General features: G+C 33.1%; 2 protein-coding genes across 5 annotated transcripts in view; both read left to right on the top strand.

Moving 5' to 3' along the window:
• Positions 1-25,291, top strand: part of LOC127830974 (uncharacterized) — a 357,196-nt gene that overhangs the window by 83,845 nt on the left and 248,060 nt on the right. The gene's annotated exons all lie outside the window — the stretch shown is intronic.
• LOC127830976 (uncharacterized) lies at positions 11,598-15,902 on the top strand. The gene is made up of 2 exons (XM_052355930.1): positions 11,598-12,378; positions 13,194-15,902. Exons 1-2 carry the CDS (start codon positions 12,254-12,256, stop codon positions 13,945-13,947), a joined length of 879 nt encoding a protein of 292 aa, XP_052211890.1. The 5' UTR covers positions 11,598-12,253; the 3' UTR covers positions 13,948-15,902.

The raw sequence follows: 25,291 nt of genomic DNA on the forward strand, positions 1-25,291 counted from the left end.
TTTACAGCCTATTTTAAAGTCAAATGCATGCAATAACACTCCACCATATTCCTACGTATGACGTCATCAATATACATTGCTGCAACGATTTTGACAGTGCAGGAATTTCGAACATGTTGGATTATTCTCACAACAAACAACATATAATGGACTAAACACAAGGTAAATACAAATATATAAATATATTAGATCTTGGAGAACATTATCTTGCTAAATGCAGTGCACTGTATAGACAAAATGTGAACAACAAAAATAATGTGCACCGATATTCGGATGAGGAATGAATTCGGATGATATTTACATGTTATACATGAAATATACATTACAGTATTTAAGGTACTTTAAGATTACCTGTGAATCTGTATACCTGTATAATTATTTGCTACTAAAAATAGAGAACAATTATTATGCCCCCCTTCGAAGAAGAGGGAGTATTTTGTTTTGCACATGTCGGTCCGTCTACCAGATGGTTTCCGAATGATAACTCAAGAACGCTTATGCCTATGATCATGAAACTTCATAGGTACATTGATCATAACCAGCAGATGACCCTTATTAATTTTGAGGTCACTAGGTCAAAGGTCACAGGTCAAGGTCACAGTGACTGGAAATAGGAAAGTGGTTTCCGGATGATAACTCAAGAACGCTTACGCCTGGGATCATGAAACTTCATAGGGACATTGGACATGACCGGCCGATGACCCCTATTGATTTTCAGGTCACTAGGTCAAAGGTCAAGGTCACAGTGACCTGAAGCAGTAAAATGGTTTCCTGGTGATAACTCAAGAACGCTTAGGCCTGGGATCACGAAACTTCATGGGGACATTGGTCATGACCGGCAGATGACTTCTATTGATTTTCAGGTCACTAGGTCAAAGGTCAAGGTCACAGTGACCTGAAGCAGTAAAGTGGTTGACTGGAAATAGGAAAATGGTTTCCAGATGATCACTCAAGAACGCTTACGCCTGGGATCATAAAACTTTATAGGGACATTGGTCATGAGCGGCAGATGACCCTATTGCTTTTCAGGTCGCTAGGTCAAAGGTCAAGGCCACAGTGACCTGAAGCAGTAAAATGGTTTCCGGATGATAACTCAAGAACGCTTAGGCCTGGGATCACGAAACTAAATAGGGACATTTGTCATGACCGGCAGATTACCCCATTGATTTTCAGGTCAAAGGTCACAGTGACCTGAAGCAGTAAAATGGTTTCCGGATGATAACTCAAGAACGCTTAGGCCTGGGATCACGAAACTTCATAGGGACAGTGGTCATGACCGGCAGATGACCCCTAGTGATTATCACGTCACTAGGTCAAAGGTCAAGGTCACGGTGACTCGACACAGTAAAATAGTTTCCAGATACCACCACCACCACCACCAGTTCACAATGACAAAAAACGTATTCACACAATGGCTGCCACTACAACTGACAGCCCATATGGGGGCATGCATGTTTTACAAACATCCCGTGTTGCGTAGTGGATTAATTATTAAAAATATGAACGTTGATGAAAATTATTATATTATCTGGGATGTTTTTTTTCCTTTCTTTAAATAAATGTTATCACTTAATGTAACTGACACTGCAACACTTTACTCCTGAAATGAATAATACAATATTATCAGAATAGCATGCCGAATGTCATTTTCGTTTTGAGCAATAAAATTCAAGAGGTTTTTGCATTTTGTTTTAAAAAACAACAACATACCAATCACAGTAAATAAATTTGATCCATACTCTATTGGTAACTACTAACTATTGGATTTGACATATACGACTTACAGCTTTACTTTATGTACATTATACGTGCCCAATAAAGATACGCCCACTTTTTTTACAGATCTGTTAAAAAAAATAGATTTTCACACTGATATATATTTATATATATATATATATATATATATATATATATATATATATATATATATATATATATATAATATGTGGATACTTTAATTGTGTACTAGATGTTAACTTAGATTATCAAAATATAGCAATGCAAGAAAAACACTGAAATCTATTATCAGATATCTTAATGGAACTATCCGACATGGAGACGTTTAACACCATTACAACAGGCTAGACTTGATTCAAAATAAGAAAATCTACTATCGATTTATGTTATAAGTCAGATCATTCCATCATGGACTTAGACATAAGTTTTGAGGATATAGTACATGAAAAAGGGAGCCCTATGGAAATTCAATAAGTCACTCTTAAAGGATATTGACTATTTAAACTCCATTAATACTTTGATAGAAATGCTTAACAGCCATAAAAATTCTGTATCTCTATCTACAACTTAGAAAACCCAAAATATATTCCTAACAGCGACATGCAATATGTTATCAACGACCAATTATTTCTAGAAACATTCCTTAGGGAAATAAGAGGAAAAAATTCATTCTCGTCACATAAAGCGTAACAGAACAAAATACCATGAATCTACTTGAATAAAGAAAATACATATACTTCAACAATCATTGACTGAAGATAATTCCGAACAACTTCGAGAACTACAAAATGAATAAGAATATGTGAGGGAAATTAAACTTAAAGGGTATTCGTTCCAGAGCTAAATGGATAGAAGATGGATAAAACCCTCTAAATACATAAACTCGCTCGAAACTAATTTCTACACAAACACGTCGATACCTTTTATTAAATTAGAAAACTATGCTTAGTTGACAGAGCTAAACGATATTTTAAAAGAAGCTGTTTCATTCTTTTACGCATACAATACAAATGAAAACGAAATTAAATACGATATAAAAACCGATTTATTTACTGAAATATTTATATACCGAAATTGAATAAAGTTCGATATGACTCAAAAAAAGGGGTGCTTAATATTGAAAAAGTGTCCAAAACACTTAAAATTATGAAAAGTAAGAAAATACCAGATTCTGATGGATTCACAGCTGAATTCTCTAAAGTATTTTGGATTAAATTGGGAAATTTTATAATGAGAAGTCTAAAGATCAAGGAGGTCTCATTAAAGGTCCATTCATTGGTGAAAACATTAGATTACTTAAAAATATATTGAAACATGCTGAAGATAATAATTTACCTGGATTACTAATGACAATCGATTTCGAAAAAGCATTCGATACTTTTTCTTTCCAGTTTATACAAACAACTATTAGGTTTTTTTTTCATTTCAGGCCACTGCTTCAAAAATGGATATCTATGTTCTTGTATAATACCATGGCCTCCATACAAATAAATAGTTTCTTGTCAAATTTTCTGTATAGAGAGGGGATGCCGTCAAGGAGACCCAATCAGTGCTTACATTTTTATTTTGTGTGCAGAAATTCTTGTCATTAAAATAAGAGATAACACAAAATCAAAGGTACAATAATAAATTACATAGAATATAAAATCCATTGACTGATAATACATTTTTATTTCTTAACGGATCGGAATCACCTCTTAATTGTACATTAGACATGCTTCTTGAATTTTCATGATACTCTGAACTTAACATAGCCTATGAAAAAACTATTTAAATTTGGTTAGGCTCTATGAAATATAGTACTAGATCCACAAAAACTAAATACAAACTGACATGGGGAGCTACTAACTTCTAAGTTATTGGGATAGTGTTTGTTAATAATTTAGACAACATGGTCATGAAAAATTTCGAAAACTAAATCGAAAGTATTAAATGTTCAATAAGTAATTAGAATCGCAGAAATATTACTCCTCAAGGTAAGATAACAATTGTCAAATCATTGTTTCTACCGTTACTTACTCGCTTATTTGTGTCACTGCAAACACCAAGAAAAAACACCATGTAACAATAGAACAACACTTGTATGAGTTCATTTGGGCAGGGCCAAGCACAATTTAAAAAAAAAGTAATTGTTAAGGAGTATTATGGAGGTGGGTTAAATATGGTTGATATATGTTCGTTTGAAAAATACATATTTATAACATGGATTACGAATTTAGTGAAAGGCGAAGAAAATTGCTATACATTGGCAAAATCTTGACAATATTTTAAAATAATATTCAACACTGGTAAAATGTATGCCGAGAAAATATGTTTACACTTGAAAAATAAATTTTGCCTCGATGTTTTGAAATTTCATATATTGTATATTGAAAAATTGCAAATAATAAATTGTGTTTATATTCTGAATATGCCTCTATTTTATAATCATAATTTTACAATTAACAATAGCTATAGCTATATTAAAAATCTATATGAAAGAGTTATTCGGTTTGTGAGAGATATTTTGGTAGAAAGAAACTGTTTTAGTTCCAAAATATCTTTGGATACACATGTTGAAACAGATGTAAATTTCCTTTTCTATCAAGGATTAATAAACATAATAAAGAAATATATTGACAAATTTGAAGACATTCTAAATTTTAACAAAACAACTCAAGCACCTATATTACAAACTTACATTAAAAAAATAGTAACCAGCCCAAAAAAAGAGAAACATATTTATAAAATACTAATTCAAAACAAAGACATTGCAGCTTGTCATACAAACTGAAAATTGTTGCAAATAATCTATGTACATAATATAACATTGAAGTTGAAAATATAATGCACTTGTTCTGGTACTGTCCATTTATTCAAGAAATTATTAAATGTGTTGCTACGATTATTCGTAAAAGTAGACCAAGCATACCTATTAACATTACATGTCAGAATCTATAGAGCTTCAACGTTTTATCTTTCATTGTCAGAGAAAAAACAGAATCCCTGCAATGTATGGCACGCCTGAACCACAAAAATGAGAAAAACTAATTTAAGTTACTTAAACTAGGTTTTTCTCTACTTAAATTCAATTTAAGTTACTTAATTCGAATTAACGCTGCTTAAAATGAATTTAAGTAGTTTTTGTGGTTCCCGCGGCGTTAACGCTAATTAAAACACCGAAAATGCATTAACGGTGCTTAATGGTAATTTTCTTACTTAAGTTGAATTAATTCAACTTAACAAGGATTTTCTCTATCAATTGTACTATTTTCAATTAAGTTGCGTTAAAATAGGTTTTTCTACTTAAAATATGTTTTTAGTTACACGAATTCAACTTTAGTAAGGAATTTTACTTAAGTTGTAAAGTCGAATTGTTTTGATTGGTCAGTTAATGATCCGGAAGACCTAAGCCAATCAGAAACGTCGTAACAAACGTAAACAGGAAAGGATTATCTTCTACCGCATTTACAATTTTGCAATGGATCGGTTACAACGCACGCATTTACCTACAGCTGACAGTGTTCTTGAAAGAGTTTCAATAACACTCAGAGATGTACAGAGAGGCAAACAGAACGGCAACCTTGACGTTTCTGCAGCTCGCACCCAGATCGCCAGTCTTCTTACAAACTTGCAGAGACTTGAGAATGACCACACCGTCCCAGATGATTTACTGAAGAGCACCATCCAGTCAGTAGTGTTAGTCAGAGATAGTCTCCCTGATTTGACTCAACATGCTCAACACAGCAGTCATTCAGTTGATCGTTATGGTGAGTAGAATGCTAAATATAACAAACTTTTTGGCCTGTCATGCATAAAGGGGGTAAGGAGGGAGTCCCATCCCGAAATCCTGTACCTATTATTTTGCTCCTTTGAGTCCTTTCCCGATTTCCTGGATTAAATTAAATTCATTCCCAAATTCCAGATAAAGGTATAAAAAATGTTAGGCAAATTGTTTTAAATAGATCTAAACCGCAATGCATATCTTACAGTCCCAGCCAAACTCACAGGACCTCAGGACATGACTGGTAAAAAAATTGGAGGTCCAGTAAGGTGACCACACTTACAGGACCTCCTGACCAGTATAATATTTTCTGATGCAAAACATAAATAAAGGACCGTCCAGTAAAAATTTTTAAGGTCCTGTAAAAGTTTTGATATTACAGGACCTCCTGTCCAGTAAAAATAAATTGAGTTTGGCTGGGACTGATCTTAAGTTTTTATTCACATCAAATTTTCTGTTTTTAAATTCTCACAAGAAACTTGTGTGTTTATTTTATAATTCTGATGTAAAATTTGAAAAAATTTCCAAATTCTGGATAGGAATCCAGATTCTTGATAACATTTTTCCTTAATTCCTTAAGAAATTTAACGACATTCCCAATATCCCGGAGTAAAAATTGCTTCATCCTTGAGTCCCCATGAAAAGCCTTCCCCTCGCCATGGATATACTGTTTATGATATTTTCGTGCATGTTCATGTATAGTCTGTTTTCAAAGGCTGTCCAGGTAGGAATACATGGGGTCCTCTTGTATTATATATTAAAGCTGGAAAAAAACAATTTTCAACCAGGTGTTTCTCAGAAACCCCGTATTTTAATCAGTACAAACAGGTTGATCCACTCCCATTCACGTGTGGCCCGTCACGGATGAAGCCTGACTTGAAATGTTATTCTGGCACCACTATATTTCACAATATTATACCTCCCCATTTCCTGTCTTATCTAAGGCCAAAGAAAAATGATTGTTGGTTTCCCCTAACATGGACAAAAAAATCAGACCCGGCAGGCAGGATTTTTTTTTTTTTTTTTTTAATTCTTAAATGGAATGTGTAATGCTTTATTTTTTTCTAAAGATGCAAATTAAACATGTGAAAGATATTGAATTGAAGTGTCAGTTTGCCCTTAAAGCTTAGTTTAAAACTAATATGACACAATTTTGTTTATGAAAACAACATAAATTACAACCTCAATGTGTAGAAAAGACCAGGCAGGTAAACTTTTATTTTTATTTTTTTCAAATAGCAAAAAAAAAGTTATGACCAGGCACCTAAAAATTGACCCGTCCGGGTTAGGGGAAACCAACAATCATTTTTTTTGGCCTAATAAAATATCTACTATATTATCATTTATGTAAAAAAAATTGACATGAATTTTATTTTCTGTTAATGTTTAACACAACAATCACATCTCAATATAATTATGATCATGTAAGTTTTGTTTTCACAACAACAAGCAAAGAGTATCAAATGTTTAATCAGTGACAATTAACAAATTTATAAAGAGTTCCATTCAAGGTGTTGATTATTGTTTAAAAACAATTGGGATTCATTCCTTAATTGTATAATCTTTTGATGTTAATAAATTTTCTTTGTCAATTGAAATATGATTTACTAATCAGGAGTTTGTTTGTTAAACAAAATGTGAAATGGAAATTTGTTTTCAAATTAGAGAGTTGGCCAAAGGTATCATTTCTTATTTCATTTACCACTTCTGTTTGTTTATTGAAAACAAATTAAGTGCCAAATGTATCATTTAACTATTTTTTTTATTGTAAAAAAAATGTTTCTATAAAATAGTCTAGATTACCATACAAATAGTACCCCTCTGACAGGCTCTTTGTTCTGATATTGTTTGTCACTGATAAAACATCATTGGATAAATATTGGCAGATTATTCTTAGGCCAAAAAAAAAAATATGTGTGTTTCCGGTTTCCCGACCGACCCTATTTTTTGGCCCCGACCCTAACATTTTTTTCAGCTTGTCAAAAAAAAATTGTGTTCATGTCCGACCCTACCTTATTTTAGCGCCAAAAGTTGTCAAACATCGAGATTTGTCTTTTACTAAGCATGTTTCACGATAAAAATCTGTCTGAATCGCGGTAAACTTGAGTTAAAACCACGTTTTGCAAACCAACATGAAAAATTTCACAACTTCCGGTTTGGAGAGTATGTAATACCGGACCGGACTCGGAGAAACCCCGAAAAATTTCCGGATTTTACCGATTTTCAAAAAAAAAAAAAAAAAAAAAAATTTTCCGACCTACCTAACCTATTTTTTTCAGGCATGAAACCGGAAACACACATATTTTTTTTTTGGCCTTATTGTTAAAAATTGTAAAACAGAATAGAGCCAGAATAGCTTTCTCAATGTGGACCAAATAAACCTGTATCATTTTGCTATTTTTTTTCAACTCGCTGGTAAATTACGGATTTTTATGCCCCCGTCGTCAAAACGACGGGGGCATTAAGTTTCACTGATGTCTGTCCGTCCGTACGTCTCTAACTATTTCCGTCATGCATAACTCTGCAATGGCTAAAGAGAATCATTTGAAATATAGTATCCAGCTTCATCATGATGAGTTGGACGGTGTAAGGCATTTTCAGATTTACCGGATTACCACTTCCTGTTGACCGATGGACTTAAGTTGTTTTTAGCAATAACAACACTTATATTTCCGTCAAGCATATTTCTGCAGTGACAATAGGAAATCATTTGAAATTTAATATGCAGCTTTATCGTGACAAGTTGTAATGTGTATGGCATTTTCAGATTTATCGGGTCACCACTTCCTGTTTACAGATGGACTTGGGGTATTTAACATTTAGCGGGGGCATCTGTGTTCCATGGACACATTCTTCTCTAAGTTTTTCATCGTTTGCAGCCACAGTTTAGACTCACTGGAAGTTTATATTACTTAAGTTTTAAAAGCTAAATAGAACAACATTAGTAGTTATCGGCATGTTAAAATCAATTACAGATTTTTTTTATATGATATCATCTTATCATATACAACTATGATTCGTGCAATAAAAGACACATAATAAATTACTTTTTTCTGTTTTTTGGACAATATAGTTGCTTAGGCCACAATGACAGAAAATCAATGCATTAAGATATGCTTATGACAGTGGGAGTTATCGGCATCCCAAATTTCTTCTTTTATTCCTACCAAAATTAGTTAATGAAACCAAACCATACTACAAATGTAGATGGATAATAATAATCATATATTAGGACGAGTAAAAATGATTTGGTAAAGTGTCTATTGCACTACATAAAAAACCCCAAAAGTTATGGGTTTTTTTTGGCGATTGGAAAAATAGAATTGCCTCTGCAGTTGGACATAGTTTTACATTGAACACTATGGGAAATTTTATAACATTCTTCTTGTCAGAAACTACAAGGTCAATTGAATTGATTTAATGCATGAATGATCATCGGATGGACCTCTAAAGAAGCCATGTGTTGATGATGATCGGTAAAACAAGATGGCTGCCATAGCTGGACATAGTTTAACATTAAATCCTATGGGAAATAAAATTCATCTTGTTAGATACTTGAAGGCCAATTGAATTTATGTGTGTGTGTGAATGATCATTTGATGGTCCTCTTCAGAAGTTGTTTAAAAAAAATGTGTTATTGGAAAATCAGCCAGCATTTGTTTGACTTTGAAACTTTGTTAAAATCCTATGATCCTGTGGGAAATTTTTGCCTAATAGATCTGTTGTCAGCCATATGCATTTAGATATATTTTGTAATTAAATTCTGGTGGGTGATTACATGCTCCGGGGAGCCTCTGGTTTTATTATAGCATTAAAGTACCTATAATTTCATTTGTTTACGAAACCAAACCATCAGATAACATGGAAATAAATACATACATGTAGTACTATAGTTCATGGTAAAGTTACAGAGCAGACTGAACAAACTTTATGTGCGTCAGAGTAATTTCATTTTCTGCATGTTCAAAAAACATGTATAGTGCAGCTTTTTATACCATCATACCTAACAGATAGAAAGCATCTTTGTTTGTGTTTTTGACATTTCTATGTGTATTTAAGACTGATTAATGTTGATTGTTCCTATTGAATCACAAGAAAAATCACACTGTTGCAAATCATGAAATTGATTCAGTTGCAATTTATGACTGGTTTCCTGCTTCCCTCTCGTGACTCAACCCTCTGACTGCATGAGTCTGTAGTTTACAAAAGCTACATATGTAAACTTTAAAATTACATGCCTATTTGTATAATATTATTTTAAACTTTTCTCTCTTGTAGAGGACACAGTACCAAACCCTCACGGACGTGGCAGAGATCTATGTGACATTGACATCAGCAAACTACAACAGCTAATTGATATGGGATATACAGTGAAAGAGATAGCAGAGAAAGGTTTACTAGGTGGTGTCCTTCATCCCAACACACTATATAGCAGATTAAGATCCAACAACATGCAGATCAGATCATCATACACAGATATTAGTGACGACGACTTGCATTCTATTGTTGCAGAATACAACAGAGACCACCCTAGTTCAGGTAAATTCAAACACAGATTTAAGGTTTAATTCATATCTCCATTGCAAAATATCTGTATTTCTGATAAATTGAAAATTCTCTTTGTTATCTCCAGAGCTTAAAATGTTATTGCATACTCTGTATACAATGCAATGATAACTTGTGAAGTAAAGGGGTCATATGGGTCATACCTAGGAATCTCTGCAAATTAAACAAAGTATTGATAAAAATGAAGATTTTCCTTAATTAAATCTCAATCGATCCAGATACAATGCACATAGATCTACAACACTTAAAGTCATATGAAAAGAACTGCTGTTAAAAAATCTTTGTAGATTTGAATCGACTACATTAAACTGGTGCTGAAATTAGCCCGCTCATTTATGCTTGAACTCACATTATCTGACATTGAATTAAATATGTGTCATTTTGCCTTTGTTTCTAATTTGTTTTGAGAGACTTAAAATTCAAGAGACATTCCAGAAAACAAAACTGGTTTACAAAAAGAAAATCCAGATAACAAAATTAATACAATATTTACATGTATAAATACATGTAGTCTAGAACCACTCACCCAATTTGGACCAAAATTTGATGGAATAGTCCTGGAGTTGCCGGCTTACAAAATTATATCCAATAGCCTCACCATGCAACCAAGACGGCCGCCAAAACGGAAATTAGATCTAAAGGACTCTTTTGCTAAAAAAAACTTTGGTGAAATGATCATTAGGTAGTAGTTGCCTTTTAGGATTTTATCTGATGACCATACAAACCAACCAAAAAAGGTGTCCACAGCAGAACTTAGTTTAACAAAGGTTAACGTTCCTACGAGAAATTCAGTATAAAAATGGTTTTGTCTACAGAACTTCTTGTTCATGCTGAACTAAGTTGCGAATGTACATGTACTTGGTTTTACAAATATCCTTTAGGAAATTATCATCCTTCTTCAATGTAACGTTCACTGATGTTGGAGTTAGTATAAAAATAGGAGATGTGGTATGATTGTCAATGAGACAGCCATCCACTAAATTTAAAGCAGCCAACAATTAAACTTCTACAGGTCAACACAAGGTCTTCAATGATAGGCATATATATATATATATATATATATATATATATATATATATATAGCCCATACCATGAAGTAAGCTGTAAAAGGCCCCGAAATAAAAGATGTGAAATTAATTCATAAAGGACAAAAATCAACCTAATCTATTGAAAAAAACGTAAAACGAATAACAGTGAACATAAAAAACAACTATACCCACTGGACTACAGGTTCCTGGCTTGGGACAGACACATAAAGTATGTGGCGGGGTTAAACCGGTTAGTGAGCGCTCAACCCTCCCTCTAACCTGGGACAGATGTGGGACAGTACAACAGAAAAACAAACTGTAAAAATCAGTTGAATTTGAACTTAACTCTTGAGATTGATATAGAAGACAAACACTTTAACAAATAAGACACAAGACAACAACCTATATCGACATTGAAAGAGTATTGCTGTTTCTGTCAGCTAGTTCAAAGTCAAAAAGCAACCGATAAGCACACCTAGTTAAATGGAAAAAAGTTATCAATAAGTACACGCCTAACAGGATTTTATTGCCTTTTTTCATGGTTTACAGATGAGCGATTAAGGCCTTTAGTAATCTTCTCTGAAACTGCTTGACAAAGGACTTCAATATGTACAATGTATGGGTGTTTCATTAAAAAGGTTACTGGTCTGAAACCAGTTACTCAGCTGGAATCAATTTTTGAAGGAAATGGCAACAAGAAAAAAAAGTTCTACATAACACATACATTTGTAGGGCCACATAGGAAACTAATTAAAAATCCTCTTTTCTGGAACTACTTGTTCAACTGAAATCAAAATTTGGTTGAACAGTCACTAAATGGTTTGCTTTTCAGAATTGCATCAGACGACCTGGTCTGACATCCAAGATGGGCACCACAACCAAACATAGTTAAATATCATGCATATGGGATTCTATGTGAAATATAGAGTAGAAAATATTACTGTTTAAAGTTACATGTACATTTGTCTTTATGTAACTGTAATCCAGGTGAGCGATTACAGGGTCCATGGAGTGTCTGGTTTCATTTTCATATGTACAGTACATATGTATATATACCTGTATGTAATTTGCATATTAATTTCTTTATAAAGGTTCAGCTGAGGTGCATGCTTATCTTAAGACAAGAGGCATTTCCATTAAAAGAGAAAGATGCAGAGAGATGCTGAGAAATGTAGATGCTTCTGGTACAGCCTTGAGGTGGTCAGCTACTATACAAAGAAGGAAGTACAGTGTACCAACAGCAAATTCTGTGTGGCATCTAGATACACATCACTCCTTGATAAGGTTGGTATCAGTATATACCTAAATATGAACAATGGGGGATATATCACAAAAATATGATTTTTTCACAAATTAAAAAAACCTTCAAAATTCTGTCCTCATTGTTGCAGTCGTCCAAACTTTTTCAAACAGGCAGATACCTTTAGCAGATCATTATGGATTTTGATGAAACTTGCACAAAACCTTCGTTGTGTTCATTATATTTCATTCAAAGTAAATTTTAAATTTTGAGAGAAAAAAAATAATGTTCATTTTCTTTATTTTCATGAATAACTGCCAAATTTGACTTTTTTCATTTTATGGTTACTTAGGTTAAAGTTTTTTCAAACTTAAATAGCTTTGTCAAATCTGCATTGCTTTTGATAACATTTGCCATTTATGTCGTGTTTTTCTTGGCCAACAGTTAATATTAATAGTAAGTCTATTCCTCTAATTCTTGTCAAACAATGAAGATCACATATTTTGACGGCAGTGTATAGTATCTTATATTGCGGAACTTGTAAAGCAATTATGACAAACAGAAACAAAGAAAGCTTTTTGCATCGGTTACGAATGTACATGTACATTGTTTGTACTTCAAAAATTTCTTCCCTCTTACATTTTAGTTGTTTACTGACAAATGCATATCTTGCATAACGTCAGAAAACTTGTACACATTGAGCTCATGCATATTTAAAGTGAGATTATTTTGTAGAAGTAGCTTTCAGTCTTATACAAATGCATCAACTAGGTATAAAGAAATTTCTCATGGCATGTTTAGGTAATGAATATTAATCTGAAAACAGAAACTTATCAAACTTTTCTTTGATCTTTTTCAGATGGGGAATAGTTGTCCATGGTGGAATCGATGGACATTCCAGACTGGTGTCTTTCCTTAGGGCCGCCACTTGTAACACCTCTAAGGCAGCTGCGTCGTTCTTCCTCCAGTCAGTGAAAGCGTACGGTTTTCCGAGTAGAGTCAGAGTTGACAACGGTACAGAATATGGGGACATTGGTCGGTTAATGATATCAGTAAATGGCGATGGCAGAGGGTCATTCCTGACAGGACCATCAGTACACAATCAACGCATAGAGAGACTTTGGCGGGATGTTTTCACCAAGGTATTAGATACGTTTTACAAGCTGTTCCACTACATGGAGGAAAGACAGCTGCTCAATGTTAATGATAAAACACATAGATGGGTTTTGCAGTATGTGTTCGTGCCGATAATTGACAGAGCTCTGAGACAGTGGATGGAGACCCACAACACACACAAGATTAGAACAGAGAACAATAGAACACCAAATATGATGTGGTTCCAGTCACTAGTCCAGGGTGATATCCAGCGTTACACAAGCGTTCGGAACATTGAGCAGCCTCCAAATGAAGCAGTTTCAGATGCCATTAGAGATTTGCAATTGAGTGAAGATGACACCACCTACCTTGTTCCACGTGATCCCTGCCCTTTGAGTCAGCACAACTTTCAACAGCTGCAAACAACAATTGCCATCAACAGAAATTCAACGAGCCATGGACTTGACATATTTGGTGATGTGATGCAGTTTGTTTTAGCACATCCAACAGAACTTTGAAATTGTTGCTTTTCTAGGACATTTTTGTGACTTCAGTTAGTGCCTGACATGTTCATGTTGTATTTGTTGTAAGATACCAATTCTTTAATGTATTATTTATTATACATGTAAATATTTGTATGTGCAGTGATGAAAAAATAAAGATTATAAGGATGATCTTTTTTATTAAATTAAAAGTTTGAAATTGAGTTGTAAGCATAGGCATCATCTCTTATTTGTAAATTTGCAATCATTATTTTAAGCAAGGTGAACACATTTGTTTTTAAGGTTTTAATCAAAATATATGTTTTTGTATAAAACATAGTACATTTTCTCTGATAAATCTAATATGCACAAGAAACAATTTATCTTGAAGAATGGAAATGCAAATACTCGTTTGTACATGTGTTTTCTTTTGTTTTCAAATTCATGCCATTTGTTATTAATCATGTCCACGTGGAAATATATTTATTTACAGTATATAGGTATTGCATAATATGTATTAACATTTATGAATGTTTGTCTGTGTACATGTACAATTTAGAAAATTAAATGTCATTGAGAGCTGAAAGAATCTTCTTGATATGCCACTCTATAAGTTAAAGGTTGATTACTTCATACCACTGGAAGCCATTATACGTAAAAATGAGACAGCTATGGTTGCCTACTCCTAACATACATTTTTTTTGTCAATAAGGGAAAATAATCACATTGATCAGTTATACTGGAAGTCTTTCGGTATAACATACCTCATATAGGTATTGGAAATACACATGTACATGTAGCTCATCAATCATAATAATATGGAAGCCACAGCCAAACTTAAATTCATGAAAGATCTCTAATGATTTCACACAAAATCTCTGCCTGAAACTTTTTGACGATGCAGAATTAAAGGATCGGTATTGTTACTAGATGTGTTCAAATTCTATTAAAGTCTTAAAATATGTGTATTTCATATGCAAAACTGTGCCAGCTGAGACACATACATGTGAAAATAAAAAAAATAAGGGGTAAGTGTTGGCGAGACCACACTCCATCTACAAGGAAAGCATATTGAATATAAAAAATCTAGAGGTCTCCACAGTACTTTCAACAAGGGTGGAATTCCACTCCTTGTGAAAAGCTCTAAAGTACCCATACATGTACAATATATATCTGCATATCTTACCTACACTATAAAAAATGAAGCAGTATTATTGCTGACCCAATCAAACTCTTCTTGAAGATATACATGTATTTACCTGAGAGATTTGTCAGACTCCAATGTGAGTTGATCTAACTAATCAACACAATACCATTTGTTTACCTGTGTAAGCCACTGTATGGAGATTTAAACTTGTTTTCTATTGAGATGAGTTTTCAATCACTATTGATTACATTGCATAGCAAAAAAATCATCTCTGTTTATACTGAGGCACACATTACAATGATTGGATCAACAATAAATCCTTTGAAAACATGGATATACCTTAACACAACTGACATCTGAAATGCACCGAAAATAAAACTTCATTTTCTAACTTTTAACTTTGTGCTTCTGACAGAAAGCTGTGTACAAAGATGTTAGTTTCCACAACTTTACATCAGTTGGTAATAGTGGAAATATAGTACCAGATCTCCAGTCTGCATATACATGCTCAAAAGTGGCAGATGGTCGTGCAACTTTCATCTCATTTTCATGATTCAATGACTTAGTATGAAACTTTGACATTATTTTACATTTATGTCCATGTTACCAAGGTTAATTGTTGATACCTCATTGTGATGTCATAGTGATACTTGGAATGTAAATGTTCATGTGTATAGGTAATTTGTCAGGAAGGAAGTCACATCCTCATAAAACTATGCATTAAATTGTTTGTGAAATGAATTCAACATTTCTTTGTGTTAAACAGAAGAAATTAATGGTTAGATTGTGAACAAACTGTTAATACTTTTGAATACTGTGTACTGATAAAAAAGTGGACATTGGACCATTAAATTTTGTTCTCTTTTATTCAACAACTATGCTAAAGATATCATTCAATAAATTACACACCATAATGACATGGTAAAGATACAACAGTATAACAAAATTACGTTAAAAATGTAAGAATATCAAAAATAGAAGAAGATTTCTACTGACCAAAATCTCTGTTAAAAAACTATATTTTTTTAGAATTTGAGCATCTGATCATAATTTCATACTGGCTTTCATTGTATTTTTTCAAAAGTGAACATCTATTACAATTTTTCTAAAAACTTGCTTGTCCACATATATTTTTTAAGCTAATATGATCAGTTTATTATTCACACTATCACTAGTAAATGAACTTAAAACTAAGTTATACTTTCACAAAAAAAAACATTACAATTATTTTTTATAGTACACATAAGGTAAATATTTAATAAGTTAAAAACATAAAATCACATAGAACTCACAAGCTCTTTTGCAATATCAAGAAAAGTCTATTTACATAAATAATGTCAATACTGAACTTGTCAGATGGAATTACAAAAATAGATGACAATCTACTGACAGAAATTACTTTTAAAAACTTTTTTTGCAGGTTTACATCAGTCTTTGCCAAACTTATTCATTAAGTTAAAAAATGTGTTTTTTTTTTCAATATTTGCTCTGAATTATCTTTTCAAAGAATTTTATTATATGTATTCACAAACAATTCTAGTTTGTCTATATGAATTAATTTTAATTTTAGTTACATGAACATTATGAATGTATACAGGAGAGTCACACTTTTTACAAAGAAACACATACAAACACAATATTTCAAAACATGACAGCACTAAGAAAGCACCATAATCTACTATAATGTCTAGTTTAAAGCACTATAATACATAATAGTCAAAAACACAACTACACTGAGTCAAAAACCCTTGCTGATGTGTCATTCAGGTGGAGGTTGAACTCTTGAGCAAGTTCCTCTGCGGAAAAATACATACGGCTCACATGGAGCACTGCATCACAAGTATTTGCAATTGGTCTGCGGTTAATTCCTTCGGTAGAATTAAACTCTACATTAAGTTTACGGATACACAGTGTGTCACTCGAAGTCCAGAAACGTAGAAATGCCAGGAGCTGTGGCTTTGAAAGCGAACGGATAAATCTTTCTAAGTAGGATTTGATCCTCTCTTCTAACATGGACATTGTTGCATTGTCTGAAGACTTGTAACTGATCAGGTTAATAACTTTTGCTGGTGTTGGTTTGAATTTGTCCAATAAACTTACAATAAGTGATTCGCTAACACCTTTCCACAACAGCGGATAACAGTCCAATCCCACTTTAATTCTAGCAATTGGCACAAAAGGAACAACTACCATGTTTAACTTGGCAATGTCAACAATAGATTGTCTTATAACAGATTGTTTTGGCACTTCGTAACCTCCATATGTAGATATAAAATTTACCAGCTCTTCATGAATGCCATCGAAATGCTGCGAAAGAAGGGAGTTTACTAACTGTTGGTCTGTTTCTGGAATGTAGGACATAAACGAGGACAGTATCAGATCGTCAGAACAGCACCCCGAACTTGCCAATACATAAACAACTGGTGATAGAGCTGGCGGTAAATAATTACACAAAACATAAGCATGGCTGATGATTTTGCCAACAATTACCAAAGTGTCATTAAACAAAGTCCGTGTATCAACCATCGGAAGCTTGTGTGTACGGCCAGAAAACATCTTTAGAAACATGGCTAGGAAAAAGCAGGAAAACATCTCCCAAGTCAAGCTGCTTCTTCCCCTTCGAATGTTACATTAAGCCTGTGGTGGATAATGTCTGGTTTGCTTCTGTAGAGGGTCAGAACATCATCAACTATGTTGTCTCTGTCTACTGTGATGTCAACTGCTGGTAATAGGCTGTCAAAGACTCTAGACTGACGTCTCTCCAGGTCTGAAATATCTGAAAAACAAAGCAATTGTTATATATGGGTTTTAATTCTAAGACAATACACAGATACTGGTCCAAACATAAAAACCTCATATATTATAACAAATATTTGTAGCTTTATGTGTATATATTATATAAAAAAAAGGTGTCATTCCAGATGCCTATTCCAGTCTTGACAAAGGTGAATGTACTTGGTTAAATTTGTATTTTCTTCCTGTACCTAATTCAGTAATTCATTGTACTTGCATAGTCGGTGTTTTCTATAGATCTAACCGTAAAGAATGATATATCGAAGAGCAAATTAAAGAAATTCAAAAAGTATTGATATAGTTATCCAGATTTTCTTATCAACCAGTAACTGGCATTATTATCTGTCTCTGCAATTTGTAAAAGTTTATCAAAACAAGAAGGAATTGAGGTCAATATTTTCACCATATCAATCAATTACACAAATATCAGTGGCACGAACTGGTAGTGGCACGAAACGTCCAGCACCCGTTTATTGCATAGTTACTGACTGTCAGCAAAATTTGATGATGAAAGGGTGTTTTGAATGTTATTCCAGACTAAAACAAATTTTAGCTGACTTAAGATTCTAATCCAAATTTATAATATCTGTATTTTTTGCTCGTACCACATGGCAATCTTTTTCTTCCGACCTCGGGCATGAATTTATTAACAAACCTGACAACCAATCAAAACGCTTGTTTCATATGCTTATTTTCGGACGCGAGTTTTGACTTAACGATAATTAATAATTCAACTTAAGTAAAAATTTTATTACTTAAGTAATAATTAAATACAATTAACGATGCGAAAGCACTTAAATTAATTTTAAGCAGCGTTAAATGCAATTTAAGTAACTTAACGGTAGTAAAAATCAATTTTTGTTGTTCGGGCGCACTTAACGAGTTAAACTAAGTTTTTCTCTGCTTAATTCATTTTTCTCACATAAATAGAAAATAACTCTTCTTAACTACTTAATGCATTTAGTAGCGTTAATTCGAATTAAGTTACTTAAATTGAGTTTAAGTAGTGAAAAACTAAGTTTAAGTTACTTAAACTTAGTTTTTCTCATTTTTGTGGTTCAGGCGTGCCATAGCAATGTATGGACTTGTAAATAGTATGAAGCAGGCTTTTGAAATTTACAAAAATACAATTAAGAATTGTGAATATGGTCCCTTGTTAAAATATTTACTTGCATCTCATATAACGACATTACTAGTAATAACTCAAAATAAAAAATGTTATCATATATGTGTTTTGTAACTCTGCATAATACATTTTCTTTTATTATGCAATTCAGCACTTACTAATTTATTTTCTTTTATGATAAAAAACAAACATACTTGTATTAAACATTAATTTATGTTGTATGGTACAAGCTTGTTTGTTTTTGTTGTTGTGTTTTTGCTGTTGTAAAAACAATGTAGTATAACACAACTGGGTTTGTATATGAATGTATGTTGAATGTACGACAATTATTTGTAAGTACCCATCAAATAGCTACACATGAAATACTTTGCTTATACTATGTTCAGCATGAAAAGCTGTGTATATATGAACTGTATTGTCTGCGTATGTGTGTATATATTCTACGGAAAGATTTGCACTGAAAAAAATTCGTTCCGATCCGTTGTTTTAACAAAGATACGGACGTTTGACTGATGTAAATTTTTGCAAAGGAAAGTTTTAAGCTTAAAGCTGGGTTCCCACTGCCGATCAGATCAACTCGACCAAGCCCGACCAAGCGGTCGTGCACTGGTCTGGTTCGGTCGGCATGAGTGATCGGGGAGGGTCGTATAGGTCGGCATTGGTCGGGCTTCCTACCCGATATTTTTTGACATGTCAAAAAATATTCAGTAGCGGTCGAGTAGGAAATTGATCGAGAAGCGCTCGGGAAGTGGTCGTGTATAAGTCGAGTAGAAGATCGAGTTGATCGTGAAGCAATCGTGTGGCGATCGGATTGACATCTTTTACACGATCTGTACCCGATCCGCTCTACCTCTACCCGAGTTATTTAAGATCGCAACACGATCCACTCGACCTCTTTTTGATTTGATGTACAGATTTACTTGACTGCTACCCGACGGCTACTCGACCGTACACGATCATTTCCCGATTGCTATTCGACCATACACGAGCTCTGTACCCGACCCGCTCGACCTCTACCCGAGTTATTTTAGATCGCTTTGTAAGACTGTAGTACGACCATCACGATCTGGTCGTGTGAAGATCTGGTGGCGATCTAGCTGAGGTCTACTTGGTCGAGCTGAGATCGTATAGGGCTCGCGTATAGGTCGAGATGACCGAGCGCAAATCGGAGAGATGGTTTAGTGGACGTCGTGAATGAGTCGTGTGAGGGTCGTGTGTTATCGGCAAGAGGTCGAGAAGAAGACGTGTATACCCTTTTTAGTCGAGCTTGGTCGGGTTTGATCGGGAAATTTCGGTGATCGGCATTATCGAGTTGATCGGATCGGCAGTGGGAACCCACCTTAAAAGCGTGATAATTGTATTTATCATTTGGCAGGTACATGCCATTTTTACAAGGGAAGTCATATTTGTAAAGTGGTATTATCCAAGGTAGGAGCTTCTGTTAAAAGAAAGTAAAAGACATAGAGATTTGAGACAAAAAGGATATATTTGTTTTCTCTATAATAACCGATTTTTGGATGTTTTAATGCAACTCTTTGAGATATTGAGCTGATGTTTGATATGTGTGTCTACCTAAATGACCTAAAGATTAAGTGTAAAATTCGTTTTAGTTCGTTGATTTTTGACGAAGTAATGGGCCTAGGGCTTAGAAATGTTCACTATAATAACTGTTTCCGGAGGTTTTTTACGCAATGCTCTCAGCTATTGAGTTCATGTTTCGTTTGTCAGTCTACCTACATGAGCTACAGACGAAGTCTGAAATTTGTTCCGTTTAATTTTTTTGCGAAGATACGGGCCTTTGACTAAGCAAATTTTTTTCAAAGGAAAGTAATTTCCTTTAAAGGGAGATAATTTATTTTTATTTTTAATTTAGCAGAGACACGGTTTTTTTGACAAGGGAAGTAATATTTTCAAAAGGATATAATTCAAGGTAGGACTTTCTATTAATAAAAAGTAAAATGCATGGAGATGCGAGACAAAAGTGGATATCGGAATAGTATCTATAATAACCGTTTTCCGGAGTTTGTTAATGGGAGTCTACAAACATGTCCTACAAAATGAAGTGTGAAATTCGGTTCGGTCCATTGATTTGTGGTTAAGTTATGTGCTTTGGATCAATAAATTTTCGCTATTATAACCGTTTTCCGGAGGTTTTTAAGCACGCTTTCAGATATTGAGCTGATTTTGGGTATGTTAGTCTACCTGTAAGACCTACAGATGACGTGTGAATTCTTCCAGTCCGTATATTTTTGCCGTCATTAGAAGCCTTTGACTTAGAAATGTTCACTATAATAACATGTTCCATTATTTGTAACTATTTATTTTCATACATCGCATTTACAGCGATAATATATATCGTGATATGATAATCATATTAGTGCACATAACACTAAGATAAACTGTAAATACAAAATGTATAACAAAAAGAAGTAATGAATTATGGATAGTAAGCGTGATACACAAATAATGATGACGATGGACAAATGGAATGAATGAAAATGAAAAAGGTGGTATGTATGAAATAATTAACGAATACAAGTAAAAGAATATTAAGTAGAATAATTGACATGTTTTTCTTATTTTGTTCTGAAATTTTACAAGACAGAATGACATTACAAAATTATTCCATTTATGTTCATGTTTTTTTTTTATTCTTACTCTTCCAGCTTGCGACTATCTCTTCGATATTTAGTTTTTATTTCAAATATTCCAAAATTTTGTAAAAAAAAAATGGTGGGCATCGTTGATATTTGCACATAAATATAAAATATTTTCCCAGTAATACAATAAAAAAGACACAGTTTGAGCAGTTCCTATTGTTGATAAAAATATTACAAAGTGAAATACATTCATAAGACAATATGAAATCAGTAGAAATGCTAAGTTGAGTTTCTGTATATATCTCAATGTTGGTCCAAAAATGTGAACATCAGGACAATGGCAAAACCAAATGCATATTTGTTTCAACAGACATTGAACATAAATCACAGAGACTAGATTCTTAAATTCATATTTAAACAGATTTTCGTTGTAGGGAACAATGTTCATCAGATATTTATACGGAAACGTTTTTGAGGAGGAATAAATTGTAATTTAAATATAATAAGTAAATATTTACTCCCAATGTTACTGTTTATTAAAAAGCCATTCCCATTTTGTTTGTTGTTTGTAGTTTTTTACATTTGTATTCTCTGTTAACAGTTCATTTATAAATGTGCATATGTTTGTTGTCGGGGTAATTTTATTATTTTAGGTAACAATTAAAAATGTGAACTATGAAGAAATGTCACCCATGCAGTTACCGTACCTGGGTGGCACGTATGAAATTTCTTCATAGTTCATTTTTTCTTTACATCATTTTGGTATACAATCAACTAACGTATGTTATTTAAAAAATCAGAGCGAGGCAAATCATATTATTCTTGAAAATCTATGAAGGTATGAACAATTGTGTTCTTGTAGTTAAAGACATGTTCAATTCGTGTAATACCTCGATCAAACTGTGTTTTTTTTAATGCTTTATTAAATAGTAAAATATTCGAATTGTTCCAGGGTATATCATATGATTATCAGATTTTCTGTATTGTGCGCGCGGCACCATGCTATTAGGCATTCAGAAAGAAATTTAGATTTCCAAAAAGTTGACGGTTGATGATTTTAGGTTGTATTTAAAGATAAACATAAGAATACTAAACCCACTACGAGTTGTGACATACCTGCCCATACATGGCATACTTATTTCAGTAAATAATTGTTTAATGATAACTCTTTAAGTGTAAATTTTGAGAGTCATAACGTGTCTAACGACGCAACCGTTAATGTTCTTAATACGCAAATAAAATTGATGAGGTCATTCGCGCAATTTCTAAACTAATAAATAATAAAAGTTGCGCAATTGGCGGAATACCTTCCGAATTTTATAAATATTCGAATTGTTATTTTTAGGGTTATTGCCTTTGTGAGGTGGAAGCGACATCCAATTAAGAGGCATATTTTAGCGCTCCATCGTCGGTACATGATAACATCAAAGCTTATATTGAGGAAGTGGTGCCATTAGTTATTACTGATCGACCTGTAGGATTTGTTGGTAAGTTGGTCTTAATTTGCTCCATATTGTTGCATACTTTTAAATTCTATATTTAAATCTGGTGTATTCCCACAAACATGGGCAACAAGTGTTATATGCCCAATCCATAAATCTGACTCGATTATCGATCCCGTAAATTACCGAGGTATCTTAATTACAAATACAATCTACAAGATATTTTTTAATATAATAAACAAACGACTTTACGATTGGGCGTAGAATAACATTGATGAATCTCATGCAGAAATTTACTGTGGATATTCAGCAGTTGGCAATATTTTGTGTCTTCAAGCAATGATTCAAAAATAATTATCTTACCAAAAGAAAGGGTCGATTTTATTTTTAATACATCGATTTTATAAAAGCTTTTGATAAAATTAATCACATTGAATTATTTGAATGTTTCGAAAAAGGGGCTTCATGGCAAGTTCCTCTATATTTTAAAGTCGATGTATAATAACTTTAAGTCATGTGTAAAGATTAATTCCTCAGGAAGGAGAAGGAATGTTCTCTAATTCATATACAAGAGAGTTCTTTTCCTTCAACAATGGTACCAGACCGGGAGACAAAATATTATCTTCGATTTATTTATTGATGAATTATCTGGGCTTTTAAAAGAAAAATTTGGATCTTGTATTTTTTTAATAAACAAATACCCGAATTTTATGATTAATGTTTGCATATGATACAGCAAACTGTGCAGAAATTGTTCAAAAGTTACAACAGCAATTAAATATTATATAAACATATTGCGAAACTACTGGAATGGAAGTCAATTCAAATAAATCATCGTGTTTCGTAAAAATGGTGTCTTAAAAAAGTGCGAACGATGGTATTTTAGGGGACAACAGGTTTAAACAACATCTAATTACAATTATATGGGGCTCATGTTTACGCCTTACTTATCATAGTCAGTAGCTCTTAATAATTAAGCCATGCAAGCACAGAAAGCTTTTTTTTCTCAATATATTCGTATCAAAAATCATATGGTTACTTAACCCCAGCGCATATGTTTACAATATTCGACCAGATGATAACACCAATAGTGTGTTATGACTCTTAGGCCTGGGGCTATGTATTTAAGCAAAAATAAAATATGCTCTTCTCTTTTGTAAAAATATGTGGGTATAAATAAAAACGCTATCACATGTATAGCATTGGCAGAATGTGAAAGACTATCTACTAACTGCATAAGGAATTGGTGCAAATTACTGCATATGCCCATTAATCGTTATCCTAGAAACTGTTATTAAATGCTTTTATGAATAGACAATATCGAAAGGGACTGTTGAGCCACTAAAATAACAATCTTCTGTTTATGCCTGGACAAATCAAGAACAATGCGATAACACCTTATTTATTAATATATTCAAACAACGTAGTATTGACTGTGATACACAAGATTGGCATGACACGATACAAAATTCAAGTCGGTGTTATCATTATAAATACTTTTAAACACATCCAGATGCCGAGAGATACTTTTCCCTGAATATCTTAACAAAATGTAAAACTGCTTTTGCAAAATTCCTCAGTGATAATCAAAAACTCAAGGTTGAACTTGGTAGAAATTTAAACTTACAATTTGATTCAATATTATATACACATTGTTGTTCAAATGGCGACATCGAAATAATGGATTGCGAATACCACGCTTTGTTTCATTGTCATAAGTATTGTTATATAATTAATTCAAATTTATATTCGTAGCCCATTTTATTGTTTATTGTTAAATTAATTTTTGATGGCTTGAATAGTTGATAGTTTCATTCCTTATTCTTCCTTTAATTAATTCCCATTGGGCATTTGGGTTAACTTCTTGTTAAAACTCAACAATTTATTTCATTTTTAATTGTTGACTGATCTTCATTATCTAGTTATAACGAATTGTTTAATTAAAAATATCTAGGACCTGTTTCTTGTTTTAACTATTTAATATCATTTGAACAGTCCATCACGGAATTTAAAATGTTGTTTGAGATTAAAAAATAATCTAATCTGCAAACATTTGCTGGGTGAGTGTTATAATGCCATGTATAAACCTTTGCTGTTGGATTTTTTGTTCTGAATATATCACTCATATCACATTGTACTATGATGCAGTTTATTTGATTTGATGTTTTATGGTAAGAATAGACCCTTTTCACATTACGATAAAATTGATCAGAGGGCGATTCAAGTAACTCGCAGAATTCCAGACAAAGGCTGAACGTGTACCCATTGGTTA

Source organism: Dreissena polymorpha, chromosome 5 (assembly GCF_020536995.1).
Source record: "Dreissena polymorpha isolate Duluth1 chromosome 5, UMN_Dpol_1.0, whole genome shotgun sequence".
NCBI classification, from domain to species: Eukaryota; Metazoa; Mollusca; class Bivalvia; order Myida; family Dreissenidae; genus Dreissena; species Dreissena polymorpha.

Coding starts and splice junctions, on each gene's coding strand:
- LOC127830976 (XM_052355930.1), top strand. CDS start 12,254: ATGCTGAGAAATGTAGATGCTTCTGGTACAGCCTTGAGGTGGTCAGCT. Junction 12,379..13,193: donor ACACATCACTCCTTGATAAG/GTTGGTATCAGT, acceptor GATCTTTTTCAG/ATGGGGAATAGTTGTCCATG.